This window comes from Natator depressus, chromosome 1, assembly GCF_965152275.1.
Source record: "Natator depressus isolate rNatDep1 chromosome 1, rNatDep2.hap1, whole genome shotgun sequence".
In the NCBI taxonomy this organism is placed as follows: domain Eukaryota; kingdom Metazoa; phylum Chordata; order Testudines; family Cheloniidae; genus Natator; species Natator depressus.
This window is the reverse complement of record NC_134234.1, coordinates 7355320-7382471: the sequence shown is the minus strand read 5'-3', so window position 1 is coordinate 7382471 and position 27152 is coordinate 7355320. Positions and strand designations below refer to the sequence as shown.

The window sequence follows — 27152 nt, the reverse complement described above, 5'->3', positions numbered from 1 at the left end:
GGAACTGTGGGATACATACTCACAATGCATCGCTCACGCTGTCGACAATGGTGCCCCGAATGTGGACACAATCTGTTGACAGAGGGAGCAAATGTAGACTCGCTTTGGCGACTTTGCTTTTTTCGTGTCAACATAGGTTTCATTGACAAAACTTGATAGTGTAGACAAGCCCTTTGTAAATGCTGCTGACCAGCCCCTCTCCCATTGCTCCAGACCTTAAACACAGTCTGAAACTCTCTCCACAGACTGGAGATCAGTAGCTCATGTCATCTCAGATGTAAGGGTCCAGCAAGGAATAGGTGGCCCATGTTTTTCATCTCCCAGGTCAGCAGCACTGGAGCCAGCATTGACCTTTCACTTGACAAACACTCTGATTATCCTCCCACGAAGGTGTTTGCTATTCACACTGTACATGATTGGGTTCATCAGGGGCGGGACGAGCAGGTAGATGTATCCCAGGACAATCTGTAGTAAGGGAGAAGAGCCCTTCCCCAATCTGTGTGTCAAAGACAAGCCGATATCTGGTGTGTAGAAGAGCAGGATGGCACAGAGGTGGGAGACGCAGGTGTTCAGGGCCCTGAGGCACTGTGTGTGGGATGCAACATTCAGCACCGTTTTGAGGATCATCACATAAGAGAGGAAGATGAGCAGTGAATCCATCCCCACGATGGAGACCATAAGAAACAAGCCATAGATGTAGTTGACTGTGATATCCGAACAAGCCAGCTTCATGACATCCTGGTGCAGGCAGTAGGAATGGGAGAGGACATTGACTCGACAGTATTGGAACCGTTTCAGGAGAAAGGGGAATGGGGATGATACGGCCACCCCCCTTAGCACACATACCAGTCCCATCTTGAGTATTCTCGGCAGGGTTAAGATGGAAGTATATCTCAGTGGGTTAGAGATTGCGACAAAGCGGTCAAATGCCATCAACAAGAGTATGGAGGATTCAATTAATACAAATGAGTGGATGAAGAACAGCTGGGCAAAACAGGCATCGAGGCTGATCTCCCTAGAGTTAAACAAGTACATACCCAGTATTGTCGGTGAGGTGGATATCGATAAGCCAAGGTCCGTGATGGCCAACATGGAAAGGAAAATGTACATGGGCTCATGGAGACTTGGATCTGTTTTTATAATGAAGAGAATGGTTGAATTTCCCAATATTGAAAGAACATAAATGAAGCAGAAGGGGATAGAGATCCAGAGATGGAGGTCTTCCTGCCCAGGTATCCCGGTGAGAAGGAACATTGCAGAGTTGAGTTTGGTGTCATTGACAGCTGACATAATGTACAGGACAGGTCCCAGGAGTTTTGGATTTTCCTTCCTGAAAGGAAAAAGAACAGGTGACCAGGTGATATTTAATGAGACATCATTCTGCTCTCTGTGCAATCCTAGAGACTCCCAGGAGCTCAAGGAAGATCAGCAAAGACATAGTCTTGGATTTACACCACGGATAAGAAGATAGGCACTGCCAGACTGGACCTGCAGTCCATCTAGCTCAGTATCTAGTGACCAGTTCTCGATGCTTCAGCGGAAGGTGGAAGAAGCCCTATCATAGGCAGCTATGAGATGACCTGCTCCCAGGAAAAGTTTCCCTCGACACCCACTAGTAAGACATTTTTCGGTATAAATCAGGAAGGTTGTGGGCCCTGCCAAGACTTTTTAAAACAATCCTCAATACTGGAATTGTATTTTCTGGTTACCCATATACACACCCAGTCACTCTTTGAAAGGTTCTAAGCTCTTGGACCCATTGATATCTTGTGGCTTTGAGTTCCGCAGCCTACTTGAATGCTGTTATTTTACAGTTGTGACCTTCGCACAGACACCCTTTCTGGCTCTTAACTTCTGAGTATGGCCCATTGTATCATGACATGTGTGTAAATACATGGCAAGTCCATGGTGAAAATGGTCATTGTATTTATCTGCCCTGTATAGAAGCTATTCATAAACCTGTTTCATTGCCTCATTATATATATATATATATGTATATTGTATATATTTTCACCTCCTGAGAGTCCAAATTATGCCACTGTCTCTTAAGGTATATGGGATAAATTCTTAGGGCCAGGATCTTACTTCAATAATACTGACTTCAACTGCATCACTCTCGATTTAAATGTGTAAATTTGATCAGAACTGGGAACTATGAACTTTCCCTTACCAAATGCTCCCGGTGATACAATCTGAGCCCCAAGAATCCCTCCAAGAGAAGCTGAAGTGCTTTGCCTGAATAGTGTTGTCTGAATCCAGAGATGTGGATCATCCCACAGCCTTCTCTTCATCCTCATAGGACCTGCATCCTCTCCCCATGCAAGGGATTGTAGTTATCTGGCAAGTTATAAGCTAACATGGACACTTACTTCAGCTGGATGGGGGAGGGGTTGGCGTCAGACATGGGTGACATCTGCAAACACTAGGATTCCCCTAATATCCAGTCGAGTGTCCAAGTTACTTCTGCCATGCTCATGTAAGGGGTGATATTTGTAAATTTCATACAACCTCTATAACACTCCTCTTTCCTGCACCTCAGCTCTCTACTGCTGAAAGAGAGATTTGCAGAGGGATTGTGTACATGACCCTGAATGTAAGTGTTAGAAACAGCTTCTGGTCAGTTACCAGGAGACAGGATCATACAACTGTTCACTGAACAAAGAGTCCATAGCAGAAACACATTGCAACCAGTATGTGGAGTATTTCCGAAATACTTTCTAAAGCAAAAGCCATTAAGCAGTAAAGTTTCCACTACTCTTTCCTGTAGAGATTCCAACAACTCTACTGCTGGCTTTCAATATACAGGCATGTCATGAAAGTTTGATTTGTAGTATTTGTATTACAATGAGAAGTTTTGGCATAACATTTACACACCTGTACTTTCATACACACAATGTTTCACGAGGAGGGTGGTGAAGCACTGGTATGGATTACCTAGGGAGGTGGTGGAATCTCCATCCTTTTGAGGGTTTTAAGGCTTGACAAAGCCTTGGCTGGGATGATTTAGTTGGGGATCGGTCCTGCTTTGAGCGGGGATGAGACTAGATGACCTCCTGAGGTCTCTTCCAACCCTAATAGTCTATGATTTCTTAGGATACAGTGGGACTTAAAATGGGGCATCTGTCATCTGGATTTCTTCAGAATCTGAAAAGATCGCAGTGTCTCAACCCTCATTGAGTCGCTTGTCAGGAAACAAAAGTCTAGTAGCTCCCCTGTCCCTGGGTTAATAGCTGACTGGGTCTCCTCAGGTTCTGTTCTGTCAGTCTGCAGCCTGTACGTGGAGAATCTGCAGTTCTGAATTCCTGCATTCACAATTGAGGCAGACAATAAAACCTTTCAAAATGCATTTACTGAATAAAATTCCAGGAGCAAATAAACCTGAGGCGATTTGGGAACTAGTCACTGATAATCGGTGTGATCTCCTCTCGCTCAGCCCCAGGCAGGATCGGGCCCAGAGCACACGGCACCTCTAGAAATAGGACCCTTGAGAAATCCTGATGCAGGGCATAGTCTGAGCTCACTTTGAATGTCAGATTTGTGTGTCACTTGAACAGCCCACCGTGGAGCACGGTTCCCAAGCTGCCTAATGCTGCCTGTCTTCCAAACCCCTCACTGAGTCACCCGACAGCCCAGCTGTGTCCTCTGCCACTGCACAGAACATCTGCCAATGGAAACAGCTTCCAGCCTTTCCCCTCCACTTCACGTTTTAAAGATAGTGACACCTGCCAACGTACCCAATTCCTGCTAGAAGGGGAGCCGCTGACACCAGAGGTCTACACCCTAAAGGACAAGGAGTCATCGGAGCGGTTGCATCAGCAGCAGGCAGTCTCTGTTCAGATAGGGAGGCAACTGTCTTTATGAAGCGTGCCGGCACAGTCCCTTGGGGGCCTCTTGGCCATCAGGGAAAGTCAGCTGCCTGGCTTTGTACGCACCAGCTTTAACCCCTGTCGTGAGCAATGGGAAACTGCCGGAGGCCAATTCACAGGGGACGCCCGGTGATGCTGCCCAACTGGACGGCAGCTGCAGCCCTGCCACAGGCTCTATTCCTGGAATCCGGGCTTGTCGTTACCAGTGGGGGATTTAGAGTTAGTGGGGCCCCATGCGTTGCTTTATTTTTGGGTCCCCCCCTGCTTTTTGGGACCCAGCCAAGAAAAGAACATTCTCTCTTATCTGCCCCTCCCATTTTTCATTCTGTTTTGCTTCCTCCTCCTCCTCCTCTATTATAAGTAATAGGAAGTAAATGAAAATAAAGTGAGGTACCTTGATTGGCGCAGGGGGTTGGGTTGTGGGAGGGGGTGTGCGGTGCAGGTTCTGGCCTGGGGCAGAGGGTTGGGGTATGGGAGGGGGTGTGGGGGTTGGGCTCCGGGAGGATGTTTGGGTGCGGGGTCAGGCTTTGGCCTGGGGCAGGGCGTTGGGGTATGGGACGGGGTGTGCAGGGTCAGGTTGTGTGAGGAAGTTTAGGTGCAGATTCTGGGCTGGGGCAGGGGGTTGGGGTACAAGCTCTGGCGTGGGGCTGGGAGTTGGGGTGTGGGAGGGGTGCGAGGGGTCAGGTTCTGGGAGGACGTTTCAATGCGTAGTGCAGGTTCTGGACTTGGGCAGGGGGTTGGGGTATGGGAGGAGGTGTGGGGGATCGGGTTCTGGGAGGAAGTTTGGGTGATGGGTGTGGGTTCTGGGCTGGGGCAGGGATTTGCGGTGTGGGAGGGGTGCGAGGGGTCAGTTCTGGGAGGACGTTTGAGTGCGGAGTGCAGTGCGAACTTTGGGTGACGGGTGTGGGTTCTGGCCTGGGGCAGGGGGTTGGGGTATGGGAGGGGGTGTCGGGGGTCGGGTTCTGGGAGGATGTTTGGTGCAGGATCTGGGCTGGGGCAGGGGCTTGGGGTGCAGGAGTGGGTGAGGAGTGTGGGCTCTGAAGAAGTTTGGGTGTGGTAGTGGTGCGGGCTCTGGGCTGGGGAACGGGGTTGTGGTGTGGAATGGGGTGGGGGGACGGGCTCTGGGAGGAAGTTTGGGTGACGGGTGGGGGTTCTGGGCTGGGCCAGGGCCTCGCGGTGCAGCAGGGGTCAGGGGGGTGGCACTTACCTAGGGTGGCGCGGCTCCCAAAGTGACTGGCATTCACACCCCTCTGGCAGCAGCTTCTAGGCCGGGGCGGTTGGCGGCAGGCACCACCTCAGTAGCTCCCACTGGCAGATATTCCAGGCCAATAGGAGCTGTGGAGTTTGCGCTCGGGGTGAGGGCAGCACACAGTGACACCCCCCCACCCCCAGGGGCTATAGGGACATGCCCGCCACTTCTGGGAGTGGGATGGATGGAAAGAGGCAGAGTGGGGAGGGAGCTGCCTTCGCCCTGTGTGATATTATTGACATAAACTGTGACCGTATAGATCATTGTTGCAACCACTGTTATATATTTGCAGCAAATATTGTACAAAGGTTGTCATATGAGGGGTCTATGAAAAGGTTATGATTTGCTGGTTAGGATTATGCTATCTGTATGTGTGTATCATTTTGTAGTTGAAGTTATGAATATTGGCTACGTACTTGTATCTCAATGTGTCGCATAAGTGAAGCATTTGGCAGCTTCTTGAGAAGGGACTCTGCAGATTAAGTGCCCAATCAAGAAACACTTAACTCACAATGGACTTTGAGGGACTCCAAAGCACATCTGAGTTTTGCTGGGAACATTCAAACTATCATGTAAACAATGGCATTGGCCTGCAAAGAACTGAGTCATGCATGGACATGTGACTCCAAACTCCATCTTGCTGCTGTGATTTCCACAGTAAGAACAGAGGAGTGTCCTTCCACATGGCAGAGAATATAAAAGGCCCTGGAAATTCCTCCATTTTGTCTTCAATCCTGCTTCTTGCCTCTGGAGGAACTGTGCTACAAACTGAAGCTCTGAAGAATGGACTGAATGACCCATCCCAGCTGTGGATGGACTCCAGAGACTTGATTTGAACCTGCAGTTTATTCCATCACTGCTGCAAGCCTGAACCAAGAACTGTCTGTAATTGATTCCATTTAACCAATTTTAGCTCTTATCTATGAATTTCTTTCTTTTTATGAATAAACCTTTAGGTTTTAGATTCTAAAGAACTGGCAACAGCGTGATTTGTGGGTAAGATTTGACTTGTATATTGACCTGGGTCTGGGGCTTGGTCCTTTGGGATCAGGGGAACCTTTTTTCTTTTACTGGGGCATTGGTTTTCATAACCATTCACCCCCATAATGAGTGGCACTGGTGGTGACACTGGGAAACTGGATTGTCTAAGGGAATTGCTTGTGTGACTTGTGGTTAGGCAGTGGGGTAAAACCAAAGTCCTCTCTGTTTGCTGGTTTGGCATGCCTTAGATGTAAAGGACCCCCAGCTTTCGGCTGTGACTGCCCTGCTCGAAGCAATTTGTCCTGAATTGACACTCTCAGCTGAGTTCTGGCAGAGACAACATCGTTACACCCCGGCCTGCTGTGCGGCTGCTGGAACATCTCTGTGTGTCCCTGGAGGGGAGCGGAGGAGTGGGTCTGCGGGGCAGGGGGAGCACATAGAAATGCCTCCTGTGATGGGTTGGATCACAGAAACCCCCTGAGAGCTGCCACCTAATGTGTCAAGAAGACTTCTGCTCCTGCTTTCCTGCCCTGGCAGCTGAGGACTTCAGTGCCCTGCCTGGTTTGAGCCAAACCTCCTAGCCAGCTGCAAAACCAGACCCAGGCCTGAATTACATCCCCTAACAGCTGTAGGCTTATCTGAAAGCAATTTAAGATGTGTTCCTGCCTTTAACACTCAGATGCCCAAGTCCCAATGGGGACCAAACCCTAAAGAAATCAGCTTTACCCTGTATAAAGTTTATACAGGGTAAACTCATAGATTGTTTGCCCTCTTAAACACTGATAAACAGATATGTACAGCTGTTTGCCCCCGCCCCCAGGTATTAATACATACTCTGGGTTAATTAGTAAGTAAAAAGTGATTTTATTAAATACAGAAAGTAGGATTTAAGTGGTTCCAAGTAGTAACAGACAGAACAAAGTGAATTACCAAGCAAAATAAAATAAAATAGGCAAGTCTGTGTCGAATCAAACAGAATACAGACAAAAACCTCAGCAGTTCCCATAAGCTCTCTTTTACAGACCAGCCTCTTTCTAGTCTGGGTCCAGGAAGCTCTCACAGCCCCTGTAGTTACTGTCCTTTGTTCCAGTTTCATTCAGGTATCCTTGGGGGTGGAGATGCTATGTCCTTAGCCAGCTGAAAACAAAATGGAGGAGTCTCCCACGGGCTTAACTAGACTTTCTCTTCTGGGTGGAGACCCCCTCCTCTCGCCTCTGCACAGTCCAGCTCCAAGATGGAGTTCTGGAGTCACCTGGGCCAGTCACATGTCCATGCATGACTCTCGGTTTTTACAGGCAGGAGCCATTGCCCATGTGGCATCTAGAATATCTCCTGGAGACTTCTCATGTGGACTGGAGCCTTCCAAGATGCATTGTTCCTTAAGTGCTTCTTGATTGGGCACTTAACTTTGCAAATTCCTTTTTCCAGGGACTGACCAAATGCTCTACTAAGGTTATTTAGAAATCAAGCCAGTACATGGCAATATTGATAACTTCGAATACAGAAATGAGACATGCATACAAATAGGATTAATAGATTCAGTAGATCATAACCTTTATGTAGATATATTACACGGCATGCGTAGCATAGAATATATTCAAGTTATGTCATATATATTTATAAGCATATTTCCATAAAGCCTTAGGGGGGGCACTGTCACACCTCCCACTCCACTCCAGGGGTGCACAGAGACGGGCCAGCAGGCAGCTGCTACTGGGCGTGGCATGGGGCCACCAGTCACAACATGCAAGCAGGCTGCCTGCCTGAGGCCTGCTACGCCGCCAGCCAGGACTCGGGGACAGGTTGTCAGATGAGATTTCTCCTGCATTTTGTGAGCCCCTCCTGTTGTTGGGGGATCCATGTCACCACACGGTTTGTTTCATAGTTAATCCACTCCTGGTCATCACTCTTCATATGGTTCCTATTTGTCACATGGCTACCTCGAGGGTGGCCAAGTGGCACTGATGATGCTGCCAGAGGTGTGATGGTGCTGAAATAAACTAAAATAGAATAATAATATGGGACCTGATTTCTCCCCGGCAGCCCCCTTTCCTGCATTACAAACTCAGGGTGCAGGCCATGGAAGGGAGATTCCACAAGGCTCTGTACAGGGAAATTTCCCTCGGATTGTTCTGTGGAGGGCTTTCCTTCCCTTCTCCCTGAGGAATGAAAAGGTGGACCCAGCCTCCAGGGATCCCCAAAGTTAGGCACAGATCTCAGTGATCCACTGGTAAACAGGCCCACCCACCCCAGTCTCTGGGCCTCCACAACTGCTCTAGGACCGTCTCCAGCTCCCTGCTAGCACAGGTTCATCAGAGATGTGCTACCAGGCCTGTCACAGCAGCCACTGCCTGCAGGATCTGCTGAAGGGGCGTTGTACAGGGTGGAGGGGGCTGCACAGAGATGGGAGGGCTGGGGAGAGTAGCTGAGGGGCACAATACCCCAGCCATAGACTGGTCAGGAGGTTCTGACATTTCCATACCCACTATGCAGCCATAGACTCCGTCAGTGCAACCATCATTGATGTTATAAGGACCAGGCAGACGAAAAGCTTCCAATTTCTCTTGGGGTTCCAGGCAGCTGCAGCTGGGCAGCATCATGGCAGCTGAGCTTTCAGAGAAAAATGATCTGTTTCCTATGACAACTCCTCCTGAATAAATGGGTGAAAGGGGAACATTTCAGTTTGAATCTCAGTTATTTACGGTGTCTGTTTTCCAGCCCAGCGTCAGCCTCTGTCCCTTGTGCTATAGGACACAGCCCTGGGTGGCAGCACTCCCACATTGGGCAGTCCTTTAGGGTGACCATATTTCCTAAGGAGAAACCAGCAGACACCCAGCTGCTCTCCAGAGGCCACCCCCGTCCCCTCCTGTGCAAGGCTGTCTCCTGTGGCTGGAACCCTGCCTCCAGCTCTGCCTACCCCATGCGGGGAGCTGGCATCTCCTTTCGTCTCCACCGAACATTCCTCTGCTCCCCACCGTTTTGACAGGAACGGACGTTTCTCCTGTTAGCACTTACGAAGTCAGCAAGAGTATACAGGACAAAAAATCTTTTGGAAAAAAATGTCAGGTCAGCTGTGACAGGACTTAACTAAGGGACTGTACAAGCCAAAACGGGACCAATGGGCACCCTACCACACACTCAGATGTGAAATTGCAGAACTACTAACTAGGGTTTGGAACCTATCACTTAACTTCTGTACCGAAAGACTGGAGGGTAGCTAATTTTGATGGCAATTCTTAAAAGGGCTGCAGGGGTGATCTAAGCAATTACAGGCTGGTAAGACTAATTTCAGTCGTGGGCAGACTGGTTGAAACTGTAGTAAAGAACAAAATTGTCAGACATTTAGATGAATATAATTTGGGGAGGAAGAGTAAAACAGGAATTATGACGTGATTGGAATAACAGAGACTTGGTGGGATAACTCACATGACTGGAGTACTGTCATGGATGGTTATAAACTGTTCAGGAAGGACAGGCAGGGCGGAAAAGGTGGGGGAGTAGCACTGTATGTAAGGGAGCAGTATGACTGCTCAGAGCTCTGGTATGAAACTGCAGAAAAACCTGAGTGTCTCTGGATTAAGTTTAGAAGTGTGTGCAACAAGAGTGATGTAGTGGTGGGAGTGTGCTATAGACCACCGGACCAGGGGGATGAGGTGGATGAGGCTTTCTTCCGGCAACTCGCAGAAGCTACTAGATCACACGCCCTGGTTCTCATGGGCAACTTTAATCTTCCTGATATCTGCTGGGAGAGCACTACGGCGGTGCATAGACAATCCAAGAAGTTATTGGAAAATGTAGGGGACAATTTCCTGGTGCAAGTGTGTCATAAATATAAAGGGAAGGGTAAACCCCTTTGAAATCCCTCCTGGCCAGGGGAAAGCTCCTCTCACCTGTAAAGGGTTAAGAAGCTAAAGGTAACCTCGCTGGCACCTGACCAAAATGACCAATGAGGAGACAAGATACTTTCAAAAGCTGGGAGGAGGGAGAGAAACAAAGGGTCTGTGTGTCTGTCTATATTCTGTCTTTGCCGGGGATAGACCAGGAATGGAGTCTTAGAACTTTTAGTAAGTAATCTAGCTAGGTACGTGTTAGATTATGATTTCTTTAAATGGCTGAGAAAAGAACTGTGCTGAATAGAATAACTATTTCTGTCTGTGTATCTTTTTTGTAACTTAAGGTTTTGCCTAGAGGGATTCTCTATGTTTTGAATCTAATTACCCTGTAAGGTATCTACCATCCTGATTTTACAGGGGGTATTTCTTTATCTCTATTTACTTCTATTTTTATTAAAAGTCTTCTTGTAAGAAAACTGAATGCTTTTTCATTGTTCTCAGATCCAAGGGTTTGGGTCTGTGGTCACCTATGCAAATTGGTGAGGCTTTTTATCCAACATTTCCCTGGAAAGGGGGGGTGCAAGTATTGGGAGGATTGTTCATCGTTCTTAAGATCCAAGGGTCTGGGTCTGTAGTCACCTAGGCAAATTGGTGAGGCTTTTTACCAAACCTTGTCCAGAAAGTGGGGTGCAAGGTTTTGGGAAGTATTTCTGGGGGGAAAGACGTGTCCAAACAACTCTTCCCCAGTAACCAGTATTAGTTTGGTGGTGGTAGCGGCCAATCCAAGGACAAAGGGTGGAATCTTTTGGACCTTGGGGAAGTTTTGACCTAAGCTGGTAAAGATAAGCTTAACAGGTTTTTCATGCAGGTCCCCACATCTGTACCCTAGAGTTCAGAGTGGGGGAGGAACCTTGACAAAGTGCTAGAGGAGCCAACTAGGGGGGGAGCTTTTCTTGACCTGTTGCTCACAAACCGGGAAGAATTAGTGGGGGAAGCAAAAGTGGATGGGAATCTGGGAGGCAGTGACCATGAGTTGGTTGAGTTCAGGATCCTGACACAAGGAAGAAAGGTAAGCAGCAGGATACGGACCCTGGACTTCAGGAAAGCAGACTTCGACTCCCTCAGGGAAAGGATGGGTAGGATCACCTGGGGGACTAACATGAAGGGGAAAGGAGTCCAGGAGAGCTGGCTGTATTTCAAGGAATCCCTATTGAGGTTACAGGGACAAACCATCCCGATGAGTTGAAAGAATAGTAAATATGGCAGGCAACCAGCTTGGCCTGCTATGAACCTAGGAAGATCCATATTGGTTTCACCCAATAGAGCCATAACATAAACATCCCAAATGTTAACCCAATATAGCTCTGCAGCAAACATCCCAAGAACTGGGTTTAACACACACATTCATTATTGCAGCTCACCTCCATATCTGTCACAATGCTGTTCCCAGATGCCACCTAGTTTATGAATACAGGACAGAGACAGTCAAAGTGCAAGCGAGAGAGAGGGCAATTAACTACTTTCACGTGGCAAATGAAGTTCCATTTCCATGAATACTCATGCATTTGAGTTTGAAATCCACTTCCTGCAAACCCTCATCGTGGATGAATAACCGGTGCTGGGGTTACGATGTACGAGTGAGTCAGAGCTCAGGGAATGAATATTTTCTATCCTGACTCCAAGGCTTGTTACCACTCTGGATACGGGCTACAGACTGACAGAAGAGAACCTGAGGAGAACCAGTCAGCTATTAACCCAGGGACAGAGGAGCTATTCGGCTTCTGTTTGCTAACAAGGGACTGAATGAGGGCTGAGACACTGCGCACTTTTCAGATTCTGAAGAAATCTAGATGACAAACCCTACATTTTAAGTCCCACTGTAAGCTGAGAAATCAGGTCTGAAAGAAGATCAGAGGGGAAGGAATGGGTTGACAGGTGTGTGCTAAACTACAGAAGTGTAAATGGGTATTAGTGGAAATGTAGTGTTTGAATATTCACCCATTTGTGTTGCCAATTCCTCTCCCGCCCAGCTGAAGTAACTGCCTGTGTTAGCTTGTAACTTGCCAAGTATCTATAGACCCGAGCATGGGGAGAGGATGCAGGTCCTGTGAGGAAGATCGAATGCTCAGGCTTCAGTTAACATTGGCCAGGCAAAGGACTTCAGCTTCCCTTGGGGGGATTCTTGGGGGTCAGAGTGTATCACCGGGAGCACATGGTAAGGGAAAGTTAACAGAGCCCGGTTCTGACTGAATTTACACATGTAAATCTGGAGCAACCCAGTAGAAGTCACGATTATTGAATTAAGAACCTGGCACTAAGAATTTATCCCATGTGCTGGAAAGAGAGAGTGGAATAATTTGAAGTCTCAGGAGTGGAGAAAATAAAACGTATATCTGTGAGGCAATGAAACACGTTTATAAATAGCTTCAATGCAGGGCAGATAAATAAAATGACCGTCTTCACCATGCACTTGCCTTGTGTTTATGGGCATCATGACACAATGGGCCAACTCAGAAGTGCATGGCCAGAAAGAGTGTCTGTATGAAGGTCAGAATTGTAAAATCACATAGTGCTCAAGTAGGCTATGGAACTCGCAGCCACAAGATATCAATGTGGCCAAGAACATCTCAGGCTTCAAAGAGGGATGGGATGTTCAAATGGGTAATCAAGAAATCCAATTACATAAGAACATAGGAATGGCCTTATTGGGTCTGACCAAAGTTCCATCCAGTCCAGTATCCTGTCTACCACCAGTGGCCAATGCCAGGTGCCCCAGAGGGAGTGAACCGAACAGGTAACGATCAAATGATCTCTCTCCTGCCATCCATCTCCACCCTCTGACAAACAGAGGCTAGGGACACCATTCCTTACCCATCCTGGCTAATAGCCATTAATGGACTTAACCTCCATGAATGGATCCATGTTAAATCCTGTTATAGTCCCAGCCTTCAGGCAAGGAGTTCCACGGGTTGACTGAGTGAAGAAGAACTTCCTTTTCTTTGTTTTAAACCTGCTGCCCATTAATTTCATTTGGTGGCTCCTTGTTCTTATATTATGGGAGCAAGTAAATAACGTTTCCTTTTTCACTTTCTCCACAGTCTCCTCTTTTCCAAGCTGAAAAGGCCTAGCCTCTTTAATCTCTTCTCATATGGGACCCGTTCCAAACCCCTAATCATTTTAGTTGCCCTTTTCTGAACCTTTTCTAATGCCATCTTATTCTCTATCCCTTTTTTAATGATTCCTAACATCCTGTTTGCTTTTTTTTTGACTGCCACTGCACACTGCGTGGACTTGGGGATATTTTTTCCAATGTGCATTACTTTGCATTTATCCACCTTAAATTTCATTTGCCATTTTGTTGCCCAATCACTTAGTTTTGTGAGATCTTTCTGAAGTTCTTCACAGTCTGGTTTGGTCTTAACTATCTTGAGCAGTTTAGTATCATCTGCAAACTTTGCCACCTCACTGTTTACCCCTTTCTCCAGATCATTTATGAAGAAGTTGAATAGGATTGGTCGTAGGACTGACCCTTGGGGAACACCACTAGTTTCCCCTCTCCATTCTGAAAATTTAACATTTATTACAGTACTGAGAATTTTTGAAAAAAAAGTCTTAGATTCATAGATATTTAGGTCAGAAGGGACCATTATGATCATCTCGTCTGACCTCCTGGATAACGCAGGCCACAGAATTTCACCCACCACTCCTGCAAAAAACCTCTCACCTACGTCTGAGCTATTGAAGTCCTCAAATTGTGCTTTAAAGACTTCGAGGAGCAGAGAATCCTCCAGCAAGTGACCCGTGCCCCTTGCTACAGAGAAAGGTGAAAAACCTCCAGGGTCTCTTCCAATCTGCCCTGGAGGAAAATTCCTTCCCGACCCCAAATATGGCTATCAGCTAAACCCTGAGCATATGGGCAAGATTCACCAGTCAGATACCTCAGAAAATTCTTTCCTGGGTAACTCAGATCTCACCCAATTTAATATCCCATCACAGTCTATTTGGCCTATTTACCATGAATATTTAATTACCAAAACCATGTTATCCCATCATACCATCTCCTCCATAAACTCATCGAGTTTAATCTTAAAGGCAGACAGATCTTTTGCCCCCACTGCTTCCTTTGGAAGGCTCTTCCAAAACTTTACTCCTCTGATGGTTAGAAACCTTCATCCAATTTCAAGTCTAAACTTCCTGGTGGCCAGTTTATATCCATTTGTTCTTGTGTCCACATTGGTACTGAGCTTAAATAATTCCTCTCCCTCTCCAGTATTTATCCCTCTCACATATTTATAGAGAGCAATCATATCTCCCCTCAACCTTCTTTTAGTTCGGCGAAACAACCCAAGCTCCTTGAGTCTCCTTTCATAAGACAAGTTTTCCATTCCTCGGATCATCCTAGTAGCTCTTCTCTGTACCTGTTCCAGTTTGAATTCATCCTTCTTAAACACGGGAGACCAGAACTGCACACAGTATTCCAGGTGAGGTCTCACCAGTGCCTTGTATAATGGTACTAAAACCTCCTTATCCCTACTGAAAATACCTCTCCTGATGCATCCCAAGACCGCATGAGCTTTTTTCACAGCCATATCACATTGGAGGCTCATAGTCCTCCTATGATCAACCAATACTCCAAGGTCCTTCTCCTCCTCCGTTACTTCTAATTGATGCGTCTCCAGCTTATAACGAAAATTCTTGTTATTAATCCCCAAATGCATGACCTTACACTTCTCACTATTCAATTTCATCCTATTACTATTACTCCAGTTTACAAGGTCATCCAGATCCTCCTGTAGGATATCCCTGTCCTTCTCTAAATTGGCAAAACCTCCCAGCTTTCTATCATCCACAAACTTTATTAGCACACTCCCACTTTTTGTGCCCAGGTCAGTAATAAAAGATTAAATAAGATTGGTCCCCAAACCGATCCAAACTGATTCCTTTTGATCCCCATCTTATCCAATTTAACTAATAATTCCCTATGTGGCACAGTATCAAATGCCTTACTGAAATCTAGGTAAATTAGATCCACTGCGTTTTCTTTGTCTAAAAAATGTGGTACTTTCTCAAAGAAAGAGATCAGGTTTGTTTGGCATGATCTAACTTTTGTAAAACCATGTTGTATTTTGTCCCATTTACCATTGACTTTAATGTCCTTAACTATCTTCTCCTTCAAAATTTTCTCCAAGACCTTGCATACTACAGATGTAAGTACTCTAAACCTTCCTGATTTACTTGACAAAATATGTCTAACTAGTGGGTGTCAGGGAGAAACTTTCCCTGGGATCAGAGTATCTCTTAGTTCCCTATTGCAGGGGTTCTTCCGCCTTCCTTTACAGCATCTCATAATGCCTACTGGAGACTTGGCTAGACAGATTGTAGGTCTGATCCAGTCCAGCAGTGCCTACCTTCCTATTGGGGGCATAAATCCAAGACAATGTTTTTGCTGATTTTCCCTTGAGGTCCTGAGAATCTCTCGACTTGCACTGAAAGCAGAAAGATTTCTCGCTAACTATCACCTACTCTCCTGTTCTATTTCTTTTCAGGAAGAAAAGTTCAAAAGTCCCCAGAACTGCCCAATACATTATGTCAGTTGTCAATGACACTAAATTCAACTCTGTAATGTTCCTTCTCACCAGGATACCTGGGCTGGAAGACATCCACCTCTGGATCTCTATCCCCTTCTGCTTCATGTATGTTCTTTCAATCGTAGGAAATTCAGTCATTCTGTTCATTATAAAAACAGATCCAAGCCTCCATGAGCCCATGTACATTTTCCCTTCCACGTTGGCCATCACGGACCTTGCCTTATCCATAACCACCATACCAATGATACTGGGCATATGCTTGTTTAACTCTAGGAGAATCAGCCTCGAGGCCTGTTTTGCCCAGATATTCTTCATCCACTCGCTTTCAAAAATTGAGTCCTTTGTCCTCTTGTTGATGGCCTTTGACCGCTTAATCACAAATTGTAACCCACTGAGATATGCCTCCATCTTAATTCCTCCGAAAATATCCAAGATGGGCCTGGTGGCTGTGGTAAGATAGGTGGCCCTAATACTCCCACTCCCCATTCTCCTGAAACGGTTCCGATACTGTCGAGTCAATGTCCTCTCCCATTCCTACTGCCTGCACCCGGACATCATGAAGGCAGCTTGTTCAGACACCTCAGTGAAAAGCATCTATGGCTTGTTTGTTAAAGTCATCACGGTTGGGTTGGACTCCTTCCTCATCTTCTGTGATGATCCTCAAAACAGTGCTGAGTATCGCATCCCACAGAGAGTGCCTCAGGGCCCTGAACACCTGTGTCTCCCATCTCTGCGCTGTCGTGCTCTTCTACATTTCAGACATTGGCCTGTCTTTGATACACAGATTTGGAAATAGCTCTACTCACTTGCTTCAGATTATCCTGGGCTACATCTACCTGCTGGTCCCGCCCCTGATGAACCCAATTGTGTACAGTGTGAAAAGCAAATACCTGCGTGAGAGGATAATCAGGGCATTTGTCAAGTGAAGGGTCAGTACATCACCTGGCTCCAGTGCTGGTGACATGGGGGAGGAAAAAGACGAGCGATGGGCATGGCCACGAATTCCATCCTGGATCCTCTGCCCATGAAGCCCTTTCCTCTGCCCCATCTCTTCTCCGAAGAGCACACCTCTCCTATTCCCCTTTACCCGAGACTCTGCCCCCTTAGCCAGAGTCAGGCCTTGCTAAGAGTTGCACAGGGAACCAGAGCCACTGTGAGGTGCCCTACACCCTCCACATTTTATCTCCCAGGATGTACAAGTCAGGGAATGTGGAGAGTCTTGGGCTCCCCACAGCAACCTTTGCTCCCAGGGCAGCTCTTACAATGGCCCGACTCTGGCCTGGCTCAGAGGCAGAGCCTTGGGGAAAGTGGAGGAGCAAGAGGCTGGGCTTCATGAGAAGATATGAGGCAGAGGACAGGGCTTCAGGGGAAAAAGGGGAATAGGGTCTGAACCAACTCTGTCTGCAGTAATGAGGACCGTGGGGGTGATCCTGAGTGCAGGAGAAAGCTGGGGCTGGAGGGTAAGAGACCTTGTGTTTTGGAGAAGACTAAAGAAATGCAACCCCACAAAGGGGGCTCTTGTTTTAAGTATCCGAGGCTGACAGTAAGTGATTGCAAGGACCATAGAGGGATGGGCAGGGTTCCTGCAGGGCCACCTCAGACCCTAAGGGGGCATTCCGGGGTGATTCCTTCCGCAGGGACTTGGCCAAAGTGGGCTGTGCTCTTGGAAGCCGTTACCAACGGGCAGATGTCATCCCAGCCCCCAGGCTGCTCTAAACTGTGCTGAGGCAGGGAGAAAACAGGCCAGTGAATCAAACCCCTGAAACAGGCCCATGGCCATGCACACTCTATACAGTGAAGGGGGGAGGTCTGCTGGCGCAGCAGAGAATGCAACCAGGCCTGTCAGCGCTCAAGTGTCTGGAAGGCTGGTCCTGTTGTCCGGGCACAGCTCTTCAACTCCAGACAGCTGTGTTTGATTCCCAGGCCATGCGTGACTGTGGCCAAGCCATTGGATATCTCTGCACAGGTGGATAATAGCCTTGCCCTGCCTCACAGCGGTGGTGGGAGGATAAATACATTCGATGCAGTTCGATACTCTGAGACCCTAAGATCAGGGCGGTGTCAGGGTTCCACAGAGCAACACCTCTGACATTTGTCTATAAAAGGCCTCTTACCACAGCCTCCTGTGACAGCTGGCTTCTGGGAAGCCCCATGACTCCAGCCCCTTAGTGTCTGTGGCAGATGTGGAGGTGACAGTGAAGGTTAAGTAGTGGATTTCTGAGGGTAATGTTGGAGTGTCGCAGGGAGGTTCAGCACAGTCACAGAACCAGTGATTGTAAGCCATTGAGGCTAAATGGGTCTCACTGCCAAACTATGGATCAATGGCCTCAGGGGCCTCCTCTTTGATTGTCTGGCTGAGAGAAAGCAGTCTGAGGGCAAAGGTCAGCTTCACACCTAGGCCCTGTAACACAGACGCGGCTCAGCACTATGGTGGCTGCGCCTAGGCTCACACAGGTTTCAGCAAAGGCTGGTTCCACCCGAAAAGGAAAGACAGATGGGACGATGCTCTAAGAGCCACAGGGAAACTAGGTTGGGTCCCAAGAGCTTCTTGTCTTCCCAAAAGAATGTAAGTTGGGCCAGTTCTGTTTGCTACGAAAGCTACTCATTTCAAGGAGGCTGGGGGTGACTGTATAGCTCTGGTCACAAGTAAGAGTCTCAAGTGTCCATTCAGTGCTGCTGGGTGATAAGCTTTTATCATCGATGGGATGTTGTTCCCAGCTCAAACAGTAGGACAATTAAAAACATCGGAATGCAAGAAGAGCCATAGTGGGTCAGACAAATGTTCCATCTAACCCAGTATCCTGTCTTCCAGTAGTGGCCAATGCCAGGTGCCCCAGAGGGAATGAACAGAACAGGGAATCATCAAGTGATCCTTCTCCTGTCGTCCACTGCCAACTTCTGGGAAACATAAGCGAGAGATACCATACCTGCCCATCCTGGCTAATAGGCACTGAAGGACTTCTCCTCCACTAATTTATCTAGTTCTTTTTTGATCCCTGTTATAATCCTGGCCTTCACTAAATCCTCTGGCAAGGAGTTCCATAGGGTGGCTGTGCGTTGTGTGAAGAGATACTTCCTTTTGTTGTTTTAAAGCTGCTGCCTATTAGTTTCATCTGGTGACCCTAGTTCTTGTGTTATGAGAAGAAGTAAATAACACTTCCCTATGTACTTTCTGCACACTTGTCATGATTAAATTGTTAGATTCCTCTCATGACAGGAAAGCATCTGGTTTACAGGGTAAAGAGACCATATATCCTGGTTTCACTGTGACAGTCTTGAGTCTTCTAGGCCAGCATATATTCTTGTTGAGTGATAGTTGCTATTCTGAATGCTTACATTCTCCAGTTGCATCCAAAATAGAAATTCACTCAAGACAATAAATGATAGATTTATAGAAGTTAAGGAAAGAAGGGACCATTAGATTATCGAGTCTGACCTCCTGGAGACTTTCTCCCAGTTTACCCCCATATTGAGCCCAATGACTTGTATTTGACTAAAGTATCACTTCTCTTCCTCTAAAGCGTATCTTTTAGGAAGGCATGTAATATTGGTTTGGAGATATCAGGAGAATCCACAACGTGCTTTGAGAGTTTGTTCCCCTGATTAATGACCAACACAGTCAAAAATATGTGTGCCTCATATCCAAATTTAATTTCTCTGGCTTCAGTTTCCAGCCATTGGTCCTTGTTATACCTTTCCCGGCAAGGTTAAAGAGCCCTTTAGTACCTGGTATTTCATTCCTGTAAAAGGGCTTGCACACTATTATCAAGTCAGTTCTGAATCTTCCCGTGTTCGACTCACTACATGCGAGTTTATACAGCCAAGGGTAAGTTGGAAGTGACCGAGGAGGATGTATTAGTCCGTCCCAGGATGACTGTGAGCCACCAGTGTGCTGCAGGAGTGAACAAAGCAAATGAGATCCTAGAATGTGTGAGGCGAGATAGGGAAGTAGTAAGATCCTTATAACAGACCCTGGTCAGACTTCCTCTGGCAAACTATGTAACATTCTGGTCACGCATATTACAGAAAGAAGAATTCAGACTGGAACAGGTGCAAAGAAGGGCTCCTAGGATGGTCACGGGAACGGTGGGCCTGGCTTTTGGAGGAGACTGGAAGAATTTGGCTGGTTCAGCATAAGACAATGCAGGCTGCATGGGGATCAGATTGCTGTATAAATACATCAGGTCGGGGAAGGGGGAAACAGCAGGGAGGGAGCCAAGCTCCTGAAGCTAAAGGAGAGCATTGGCACAAGAACAAATGAGGAGAAACTGTCCAAGAGCCAACTGAGGCTGGAAATGAGAAGCTGGTTTCTGAGCATTAGAGTAGGGAGGTTCTGGAACAGCTGCCCAAGAGAAATGGGGGGAAACAACGTTTGAAGATAGAGCTTGACAGGTTTATGCACTGGGTGATATGGCGGGGTCGCCTGCCGGTACAGGGGATTGGGCTCATTGACCCAGGAGGTCCCTTCCAGTCTCATGTCCCTATGGATCACATTAGCCCATTTTGAGTCACACTGGGAGCTCCTGTGGAATTGCTTGTCCACTATGACCCTGCTCTGTGCCCTGGCTGATGGATCTGTCCCTCAGGAGATTCAGGAGAAAGCATGACTCAGCCTCATTGTCTGGAAAAGGAATTGTTCTTGTGTTGTCACAGAAGTGTAATTGCATGAGTTTCTGGTAATCGCAGCATGCTGAGCTGGCAGCTGCCCCCACTCAGTCACTTGTCCCAGAGAGGAAGGATAGTTCAGGATTAAAGTGCTAACCGGGGCTCCTAAGAAGTGGCTTCAGTTCCATGCTCTTCCAAAGACTTCTTCTGTGACTTTGGGCAACTCACTTAGTCCATCTGTGCCTCTGTAATATGTGTTTTAATCCGGCTCAATGTAAAGGTGTACATCTAGGAAGAAGGGATGCTAGCCATCCCTATTAGATGGGGGTTGCATAACTGGGAAGCAGTGATCCTGAAAAAGACTTGGGGGGGGGTCAGAGTCTTAAATCAGTTGAACATGAGCTCCTAGTGTGACACTAAGAATGAAAAAGCTAGTGCAATCCAGGATGTACAAGCAAGAGAATCTCGAATTTGAGCAAAGGATATTTTTCCTCTATATTTGGCACTGGTGCAACCACTGCTGTAAAATTGTGTCCAGTTCTTTTGTCTACAGTTCAAGAAAGACGTTGATAAATTGAAGACAGTACAGAGAAGAGCCATGAGAATGATTAAAGGATTAGAAAACCAGCCTTAAAGTGATAGAGTTAAGGAGTGCAATGTATTTAGCATGAGGAAGAGAAGGTTAAGGGGTGATTTAATCACAGTCTGTAAGTATCTGCATGTGGACCATACATTGAACAATGGGCTCTTCAATCTACCAGAGAAGGTTATAACAGGATCCAGTGGCTGGAGCCGAAGCAAGACACATTCAGACTGGAACTAAGGTGTAATGTTTTCTAACAATGAGGGTAATTAAGCATTGGAACAATTTACCAAGGGCCGTAGTAGATTTGCCGTCACTGACAATTGTTACATCAAGTCAGGATGTGGTTCTAACAGCTCTGCTCAAGGACGTATTTTGGTGCAGGTCTCTGCCACGTGCTATAAAGGCGGTCAGACTACGAGATAGCAATGGTGCCTTCTGGCTTTGGGATCTGCCCTGTGGTGTCAGTAGCTCTGCCCTGCCGCACGGGGTGTTGTGCTGATAAATATGTCACAGACTGACAGGTGCTCAGACGCTACAATAATTGGGTCGGAGCTAAGAGCTTTAGAGAGATTTCAGCTCTATGCCTCATAAGGATGATTTGGAGTATTGGGTGGAGAACCTGAACTCTTCCCAACACCCCGTGGTGATGAGGCCTGTCATTAGCACAGCACCTTCTGATGAGGGAGTTCTGGGCCCCTCCTGCAGCTCGGCAGTAAGAGGGAGAATCAGGACGTGGTTTCAGAGAGTGAAGGGTCTGGAGAGTGTTGCCTGGGTAAACAGAGCCCTGCTGGGCTGCCCCTCTCTTTGTTCCTGACCCCCAGCTGCTCCATGATCAGTGAGAGCCGCTCTAGTGCTGGTGATAGACCTCACACTCTGCATCCAAATTTCCATTATCACCCAGTTTGGGGGTAGCTGGATCAGGGGGAGGAAGTTGTTTGGGTCCAACAGAGAGCTGTAGCTGGATTTGGGCCATGCCTCTTTCTATTCAGAATGTACATAGCCTTGCTTACCCAGTGTTTGCATGTCTCTTGGCTGAAGAAGGGGAGAGACTGAGTTGTGTCTCAGGGACCAAGTAGCTGTGCGAGCTAGTCACTGTTATGTCCGGACATCTGTGGCGTAACGGCGCTCTCCTAAGTATATTTCTAAATCTCATTATTTTGAACCATGTGATGATTTTCTGGGGTGTGGCTCACAGTTTTTGAATTGGGCTCAGCAATACTGCGCAAGTAGTTCAAAAGATGTGAAGGGAAACTAGAAAAAGTCATAAAATTAGGAACAATTTTTTATAATACATCAGAAGCAGGAAGCCTGCCAAAGAAGGAGTGGGGCTGTCATAAATATAAAGGGAAGGGTAAACCCCTTTAAAATCCCTCCTGGCCAGAGGAAAAATCCTCTCACCTGTAAAGGGTTAAGAAGCTAAAGGTAACCTCACTGGCACCTGACCAAAATGACCAATGAGGAGACAAGATACTTTCAAAAGCTGGGAGGAGGGAGAAAAACAAAGGGTCTGGGTCTGTCTGTATCATGCTTTGGCCGGGGACAGAACAGGAATGGAGTCTTAGAACTTTTAGTAAGTAATCTAGCTAGGTATGTGTTAGATTATGAGTTCTTGAAATGGCTGAGAAAATAGCTGTGCCGAATAGAATGAATATTCCTGTCTATGTGTCTTTTTTGTAACTTAAGGTTTTGCCTAGAGGGATTCTCTATGTTTTGAATCTAATTACCCTGTAAGGTATTTACCATCCTGATTTTACAGAGGTGATTCTTTTCTTTTTACTTCTATGAAAAGTCTTCTTGTAAGGAAACTGAATGCTTTTTCATTGTTCTCAGATCCAAGGGTTTGGGTCTGTGGTCACCTATGCAAATTGGTGAGGATTTTACCAAAACTTCTCCAGGAAGTGGGGTGCAAGGGTTGGGAGGATTTTGGGGGGAAAGACGTGTCCAAACTACGTTTTTTCAGGAACCCAGATAAAGTTTGGTGGTGGCAGTGGAAGTCCAAGGGTAAATAGTTTGTACCTTGGGGAAGTTTTAACCTAAGCTGGTAAAAGTAAGCTTAGGAGGCTTTCCTGCAGGTCCCCACATCTGTACCCTAGAGTTCAGAGTGTGGAAGGAACCATGACCGGGGGCACTGCATGACTGAGGTGCTAAAAGAGCACTCAAGGAAGATGAGGTCATTACGGAGAGGCTAAATGAATTCTTTGCATTGGTGTTCACAGTAGAGGATGTGAGGGAGATTCCCACACCCGAGTCCCTCTTTTTAGGAGACAAATTGAGTCCCACATCGAGGTGTCAGTAAAGGAGGTTGTGACGCTACACCCCATATTCATGATAGTGGTATGATTATGACATGATTATGATGCATCTGGTATAAGATAGGTCTTGTGACGTGTCACTGGAAAAGTTAGGATTTGCTGAATATTATTATCCTATTTGTGTGCATGTTTCATATTTGTACCTGAAGTTATCAACATGGACTATAAATCTGTATTTCAAATACCCCCCCCCACACCAGGTATTAATACATAATCTGGGTTAATTAATAAGTTAACAGTGATTTTAAGAAGTACAGAAAGTAGGATTTAAGTGGTTCCAAGTAATAACAGAGAGAACAAAGTGAATTACCAAGCAAAATAAAATAAAGCACGCAAGTCTAAACCTAGTACAGTAAGAAAATGATTACAGATGAAATCTCACCTTCAGAGCTGTTCCAGTAAGTTTCTTTGACAGACTGGCCTCCTTCTAGTCTGGGTCCAGCCATCACTCACACTCCTGTGGTTCCTGTAGTTTTTTTCTCTGTGGGTGGAAACCCCTTCTCTCTCCTATGCAGAATCCAGCTACAAGCTGCAGTGTTGGAGTCACCTGGGCCATTCACATGTCCATGCATGACTCAGAACTTTAGAGGTGGCAGCCATTGTTCACATGCTACCTTGAACATCACAAGTAGACTTCTTATGTGGATTGGAGTCTTCCAAGGTTCCATTGTCAATTAAGTGTTTCTTGATTGGGCACTTAACTTGCAAATTCCTTTCTTAAGATGCTGACCAAATGCCTTACGAAGGCTACTTAAAATCAAACAAGTACACAGCCACTGTACATAACTTCAAACACAATAATGACACGTGCATACAAATAGGATGAATATATTCAGTAGATCAGAACCTTTACAGGGATATGTTACATGGCATACGTAGAATCAAACATATTCCAGTTATGTCATATTTACATTCATGAGCATATTTCCAGAAAGCATTATAGGGTGCAACGTCAGAATGGTGTCACCCCAGGCACTGTGGAATACATACTCACAATGCATCGCTCACGCTGTCGACAATGGTGCCCGAATGTGGACACAATCTGTTGACAGAGGGAGCAAATGTAGACTCGCTTTGGTGACTTTGCTTTTGTCGATTGTTTTCGTGTCAACATAAGTTTCATTGACAAAACTTGGTAGTGTAGACAAGCCCTTTGTAAATGCTGCTGACTGTCTTGTTCTCCATCCCCCAGTGAGCTGTCCTCCCTCACCAGCCCCTCTCCCATTGCTCCAGGCCTTAAACACTATCTGAACCTCTCTCTACAGACTGGAGATCAGTAGCTCATGTCTTCTCAGATGTAAGGGTCCAGCAAGGAATAGGTGGCCCATGTTTCTCATCTCCCAGGTCAGCAGCACTGGAGCCAGCATTGACCTTTCACTTGACGAACACTCCGATTATCCTCCCACGAAGGTGTTTGCTTTTCACACTGTACACAATTGGGTTCATCAGGGGCGGAACGAGCAGGTAGATGTATCCCAGGACAATCTGTAGTAAGGGAGAAGAGCCCTTCTCCAATCTGTGTGTCAAAGCCAAGCCGATATCTGCTGTGTAGAAGAGCAGGACGGCACAGAGGTGGGAGATGCAGGTGTTCAGGGCCCTGAAGCACTCCGTGTGGGATGCAATACTCAGCACCGTTTTGAGGATCATCACATAAGAGAGGAAGATGAGCAGTGAATCTAACCCATCCATGGAAACGGTAAGAAACAATCCATAGATGTAGTTGACTGTGATATCCGAACAAGCCAGCTTCATGACATCCTGGTGCAGGCAGTAGGAATGGAAGAGGACATTGACTCGACAGTATTGGAACCGTTTCAGGAGAAAGGGGAATGGGAATGATACGGCCACCCCTCTTAGCACACATACCAGTCCCATCTTGAATATTCTCGGCAGGGTTAAGATGGAAGCATATCTCAGTGGGTTAGAGATCGCGACAAAGCGGTCAAATGCCATCAGCAAGAGTATGGAGGATTCAATGATTGCAAATGAGTTGATGAAGAACAGCTGGGCAAAACAGGCATCAAGGCTGATCTCCCTAGAGTTAAACAAGTATATACCCAGTATTGTCGGTATGGTGGATATGGATAAGCCAAGATCTGTGACAGCCAACATGGAAAGGAAAATGTACATGGGCTCATGGAGGCTTGGATCTGTTTTTATAATGAACAGAATGGTTGAATTTCCCAATATTGAAAAAACATAAATGAAGCAGAAGGGGATAGAGATCCAGAGGTGGACGTCTTCCTGCCCAGGTATCCCGGTGAGAAGGAACATTGCAGAGCTGAGTTTGGTGTCATTGACAGCTGACATAATGTACACAGCAGGTCCCAAGAGTTTTGGACTTTCCTTCCTGAAAGGAAAAAGAACAGGTGACAAGGTGATATTTAGTGAGACATCATTCTGCTCTCTGTGCAATTCTAGAGACTCTCAGGAGCTCAAGGAAGATCAGCAAAAACATAGTCTTGGATTTACGCCACGGATAAGAAGATAGGCACTGCCAGACTGGACCTGAAGTCCACCTAGCCCAGTATCCAGTGACCAGTTCTCAGTGCTTCAGTGGAAGGTGGAAGAAACCCTATAATAGGCAGCTATGAGATGACCTGCTCCCAGGAAAAGTTTCCTCGACACCCACTAGTAAGACATATTTTGTGGTATAAATCAGGAAGGTTGTGGTCCCTTCCAAGACTTTTTAAAACAATCCTCAATACTGGAATTGTATATTCTAGTTACCCATATACACACCCAGTCACTCTTTGAAAAGATTCTAAGCTCTTGGACCCATTGATATCTTGTGGCTTTGAGTTCCGCAGCCTACTTGAACGCTGTTATTTTACAGTTGTGACCTTCGCAGAGACACCCTTTCTGGCTCTTAACTTCTGAGTATGGCCCATTGTATCATGACATGTGTGGAAACACATGGCAAGTGCACGGTGAAAATGGTCATTGTATTTATCTGCCCTTCATAGAAGCCATTCATAAACATGTTTCATTGCCTCATTATATATCTATATATATGTAAGCAGAGTCAGGATGAGCTCTACCCTGACATCTGGTGGCGAGTCATGGTGTGTTGTGGAAAAGAACTTCAGTGGCTGATCTCATTTGCATAGGCACACCCACCCTGTCTAATGGTCACTTTGGTTAGTCTAAGAGCCACAGTTTCTCTGTTACTGGGGCAGGAATAAACTGTTATTATCCTGATTATGTGACTCAAGGACAGTAGAGCTGTACTTGGCCTTTTGTTATGATGGAGGGACTCACCATCAACTAAGCAGCACTCGCTAAGCAAGGGTCATGGGTTCCAAAACCAAGTGATTGGAGAGATGATGGGGATAGGTATTAATACTTGGTGGTATGGGTTCTCTAATGAGGGTATTATTTGCTGGTTGTGCTTCCTTTTCTCTCCACTGTAGGCTATCAGAGCTAATTATGATTCTATTAGGGGTTTAGTTACAGGCTGTTAAGCTGAATTTGCTTTGGGATAATAGTGCACGAGCACTGAGGTTCCCCTACTACAAGCTGAAATCACAAAAGAGCTAAAGTTACTAAGAGCTGAAATCACTGAGTGTTGTGTTAAGTAGTGGGGGAGCCCGAAAATCTATCGCAAAGCAGTTTGTGGGACGGCTAGCAGAGCAGAGCGACTGGTGGAGCAGAGCAGTTTGCGGGATGGCTGGCAGAGGAGAGCGGCTGGTGGAGCAGAGCAGTTTGTCGGATGCCTGGAGCAGCTCATGGGGGCGGCTGGCAGAGCGGAGCCCCATGGAGAGGTGGGGCAATCAGCTTTGGACTACTTAAGGTGTCCCTTAACCCCCCTCCCACCCACGTCTCCACCCAGGTTGGGAGGTAAAACTCTGCAGATAAACTTTCAAACTCTGGTGCTGCCCTGACCAGGGACAGAGACTTTTGGGTTCTTGGACTTTTGGGACTTTGGGTGATTTTGGGTTGCTGGACTCAAGAACAAAAGGGAAAGGACATGCCCCAATTTGCTTGGGGTGGTTTTTTTCCTCATGGGTTGTGTTACGAATCCTACTGGTGGTGTTTGCCCAACATAATGCCACGTTATTTCTCTCTCTTATTAAAAGGCTTTTTGCTACACTCAGACTCTGTGCTTGCGAGAGGGGAGGTATTACCTCTT

The 27152-nt window shown here is 46.6% G+C and overlaps 2 protein-coding genes and 1 pseudogene across 2 annotated transcripts; 1 reads left to right on the top strand and 2 right to left on the bottom strand.

Moving 5' to 3' along the window:
• Positions 1–354: 354 nt before the first annotated feature.
• LOC141980797 (olfactory receptor 51G2-like) lies at positions 355–1290 on the bottom strand. The gene has a single exon (XM_074942416.1). The coding sequence runs from the start codon at positions 1288–1290 to the stop codon at positions 355–357; it is 936 nt and encodes a 311-aa protein (XP_074798517.1).
• A 14225-nt stretch (positions 1291–15515) lies between these two features.
• On the top strand, positions 15516–16443 carry LOC141980793 (olfactory receptor 51G2-like; annotated as a pseudogene).
• A 7951-nt stretch (positions 16444–24394) lies between these two features.
• Positions 24395–25330, bottom strand: LOC141980788 (olfactory receptor 51G2-like). The gene has a single exon (XM_074942388.1). The coding sequence runs from the start codon at positions 25328–25330 to the stop codon at positions 24395–24397; it is 936 nt and encodes a 311-aa protein (XP_074798489.1).
• Between the last annotated feature and the right edge of the window lie 1822 nt (positions 25331–27152).

What these genes read in the sequence shown, in the direction of transcription:
- LOC141980788 (XM_074942388.1), bottom strand. Translation starts at nt 25,330, where the DNA reads ATGTCAGCTGTCAATGACACCAAACTCAGCTCTGCAATGTTCCTTCTC.
- LOC141980797 (XM_074942416.1), bottom strand. Translation starts at nt 1,290, where the DNA reads ATGTCAGCTGTCAATGACACCAAACTCAACTCTGCAATGTTCCTTCTC.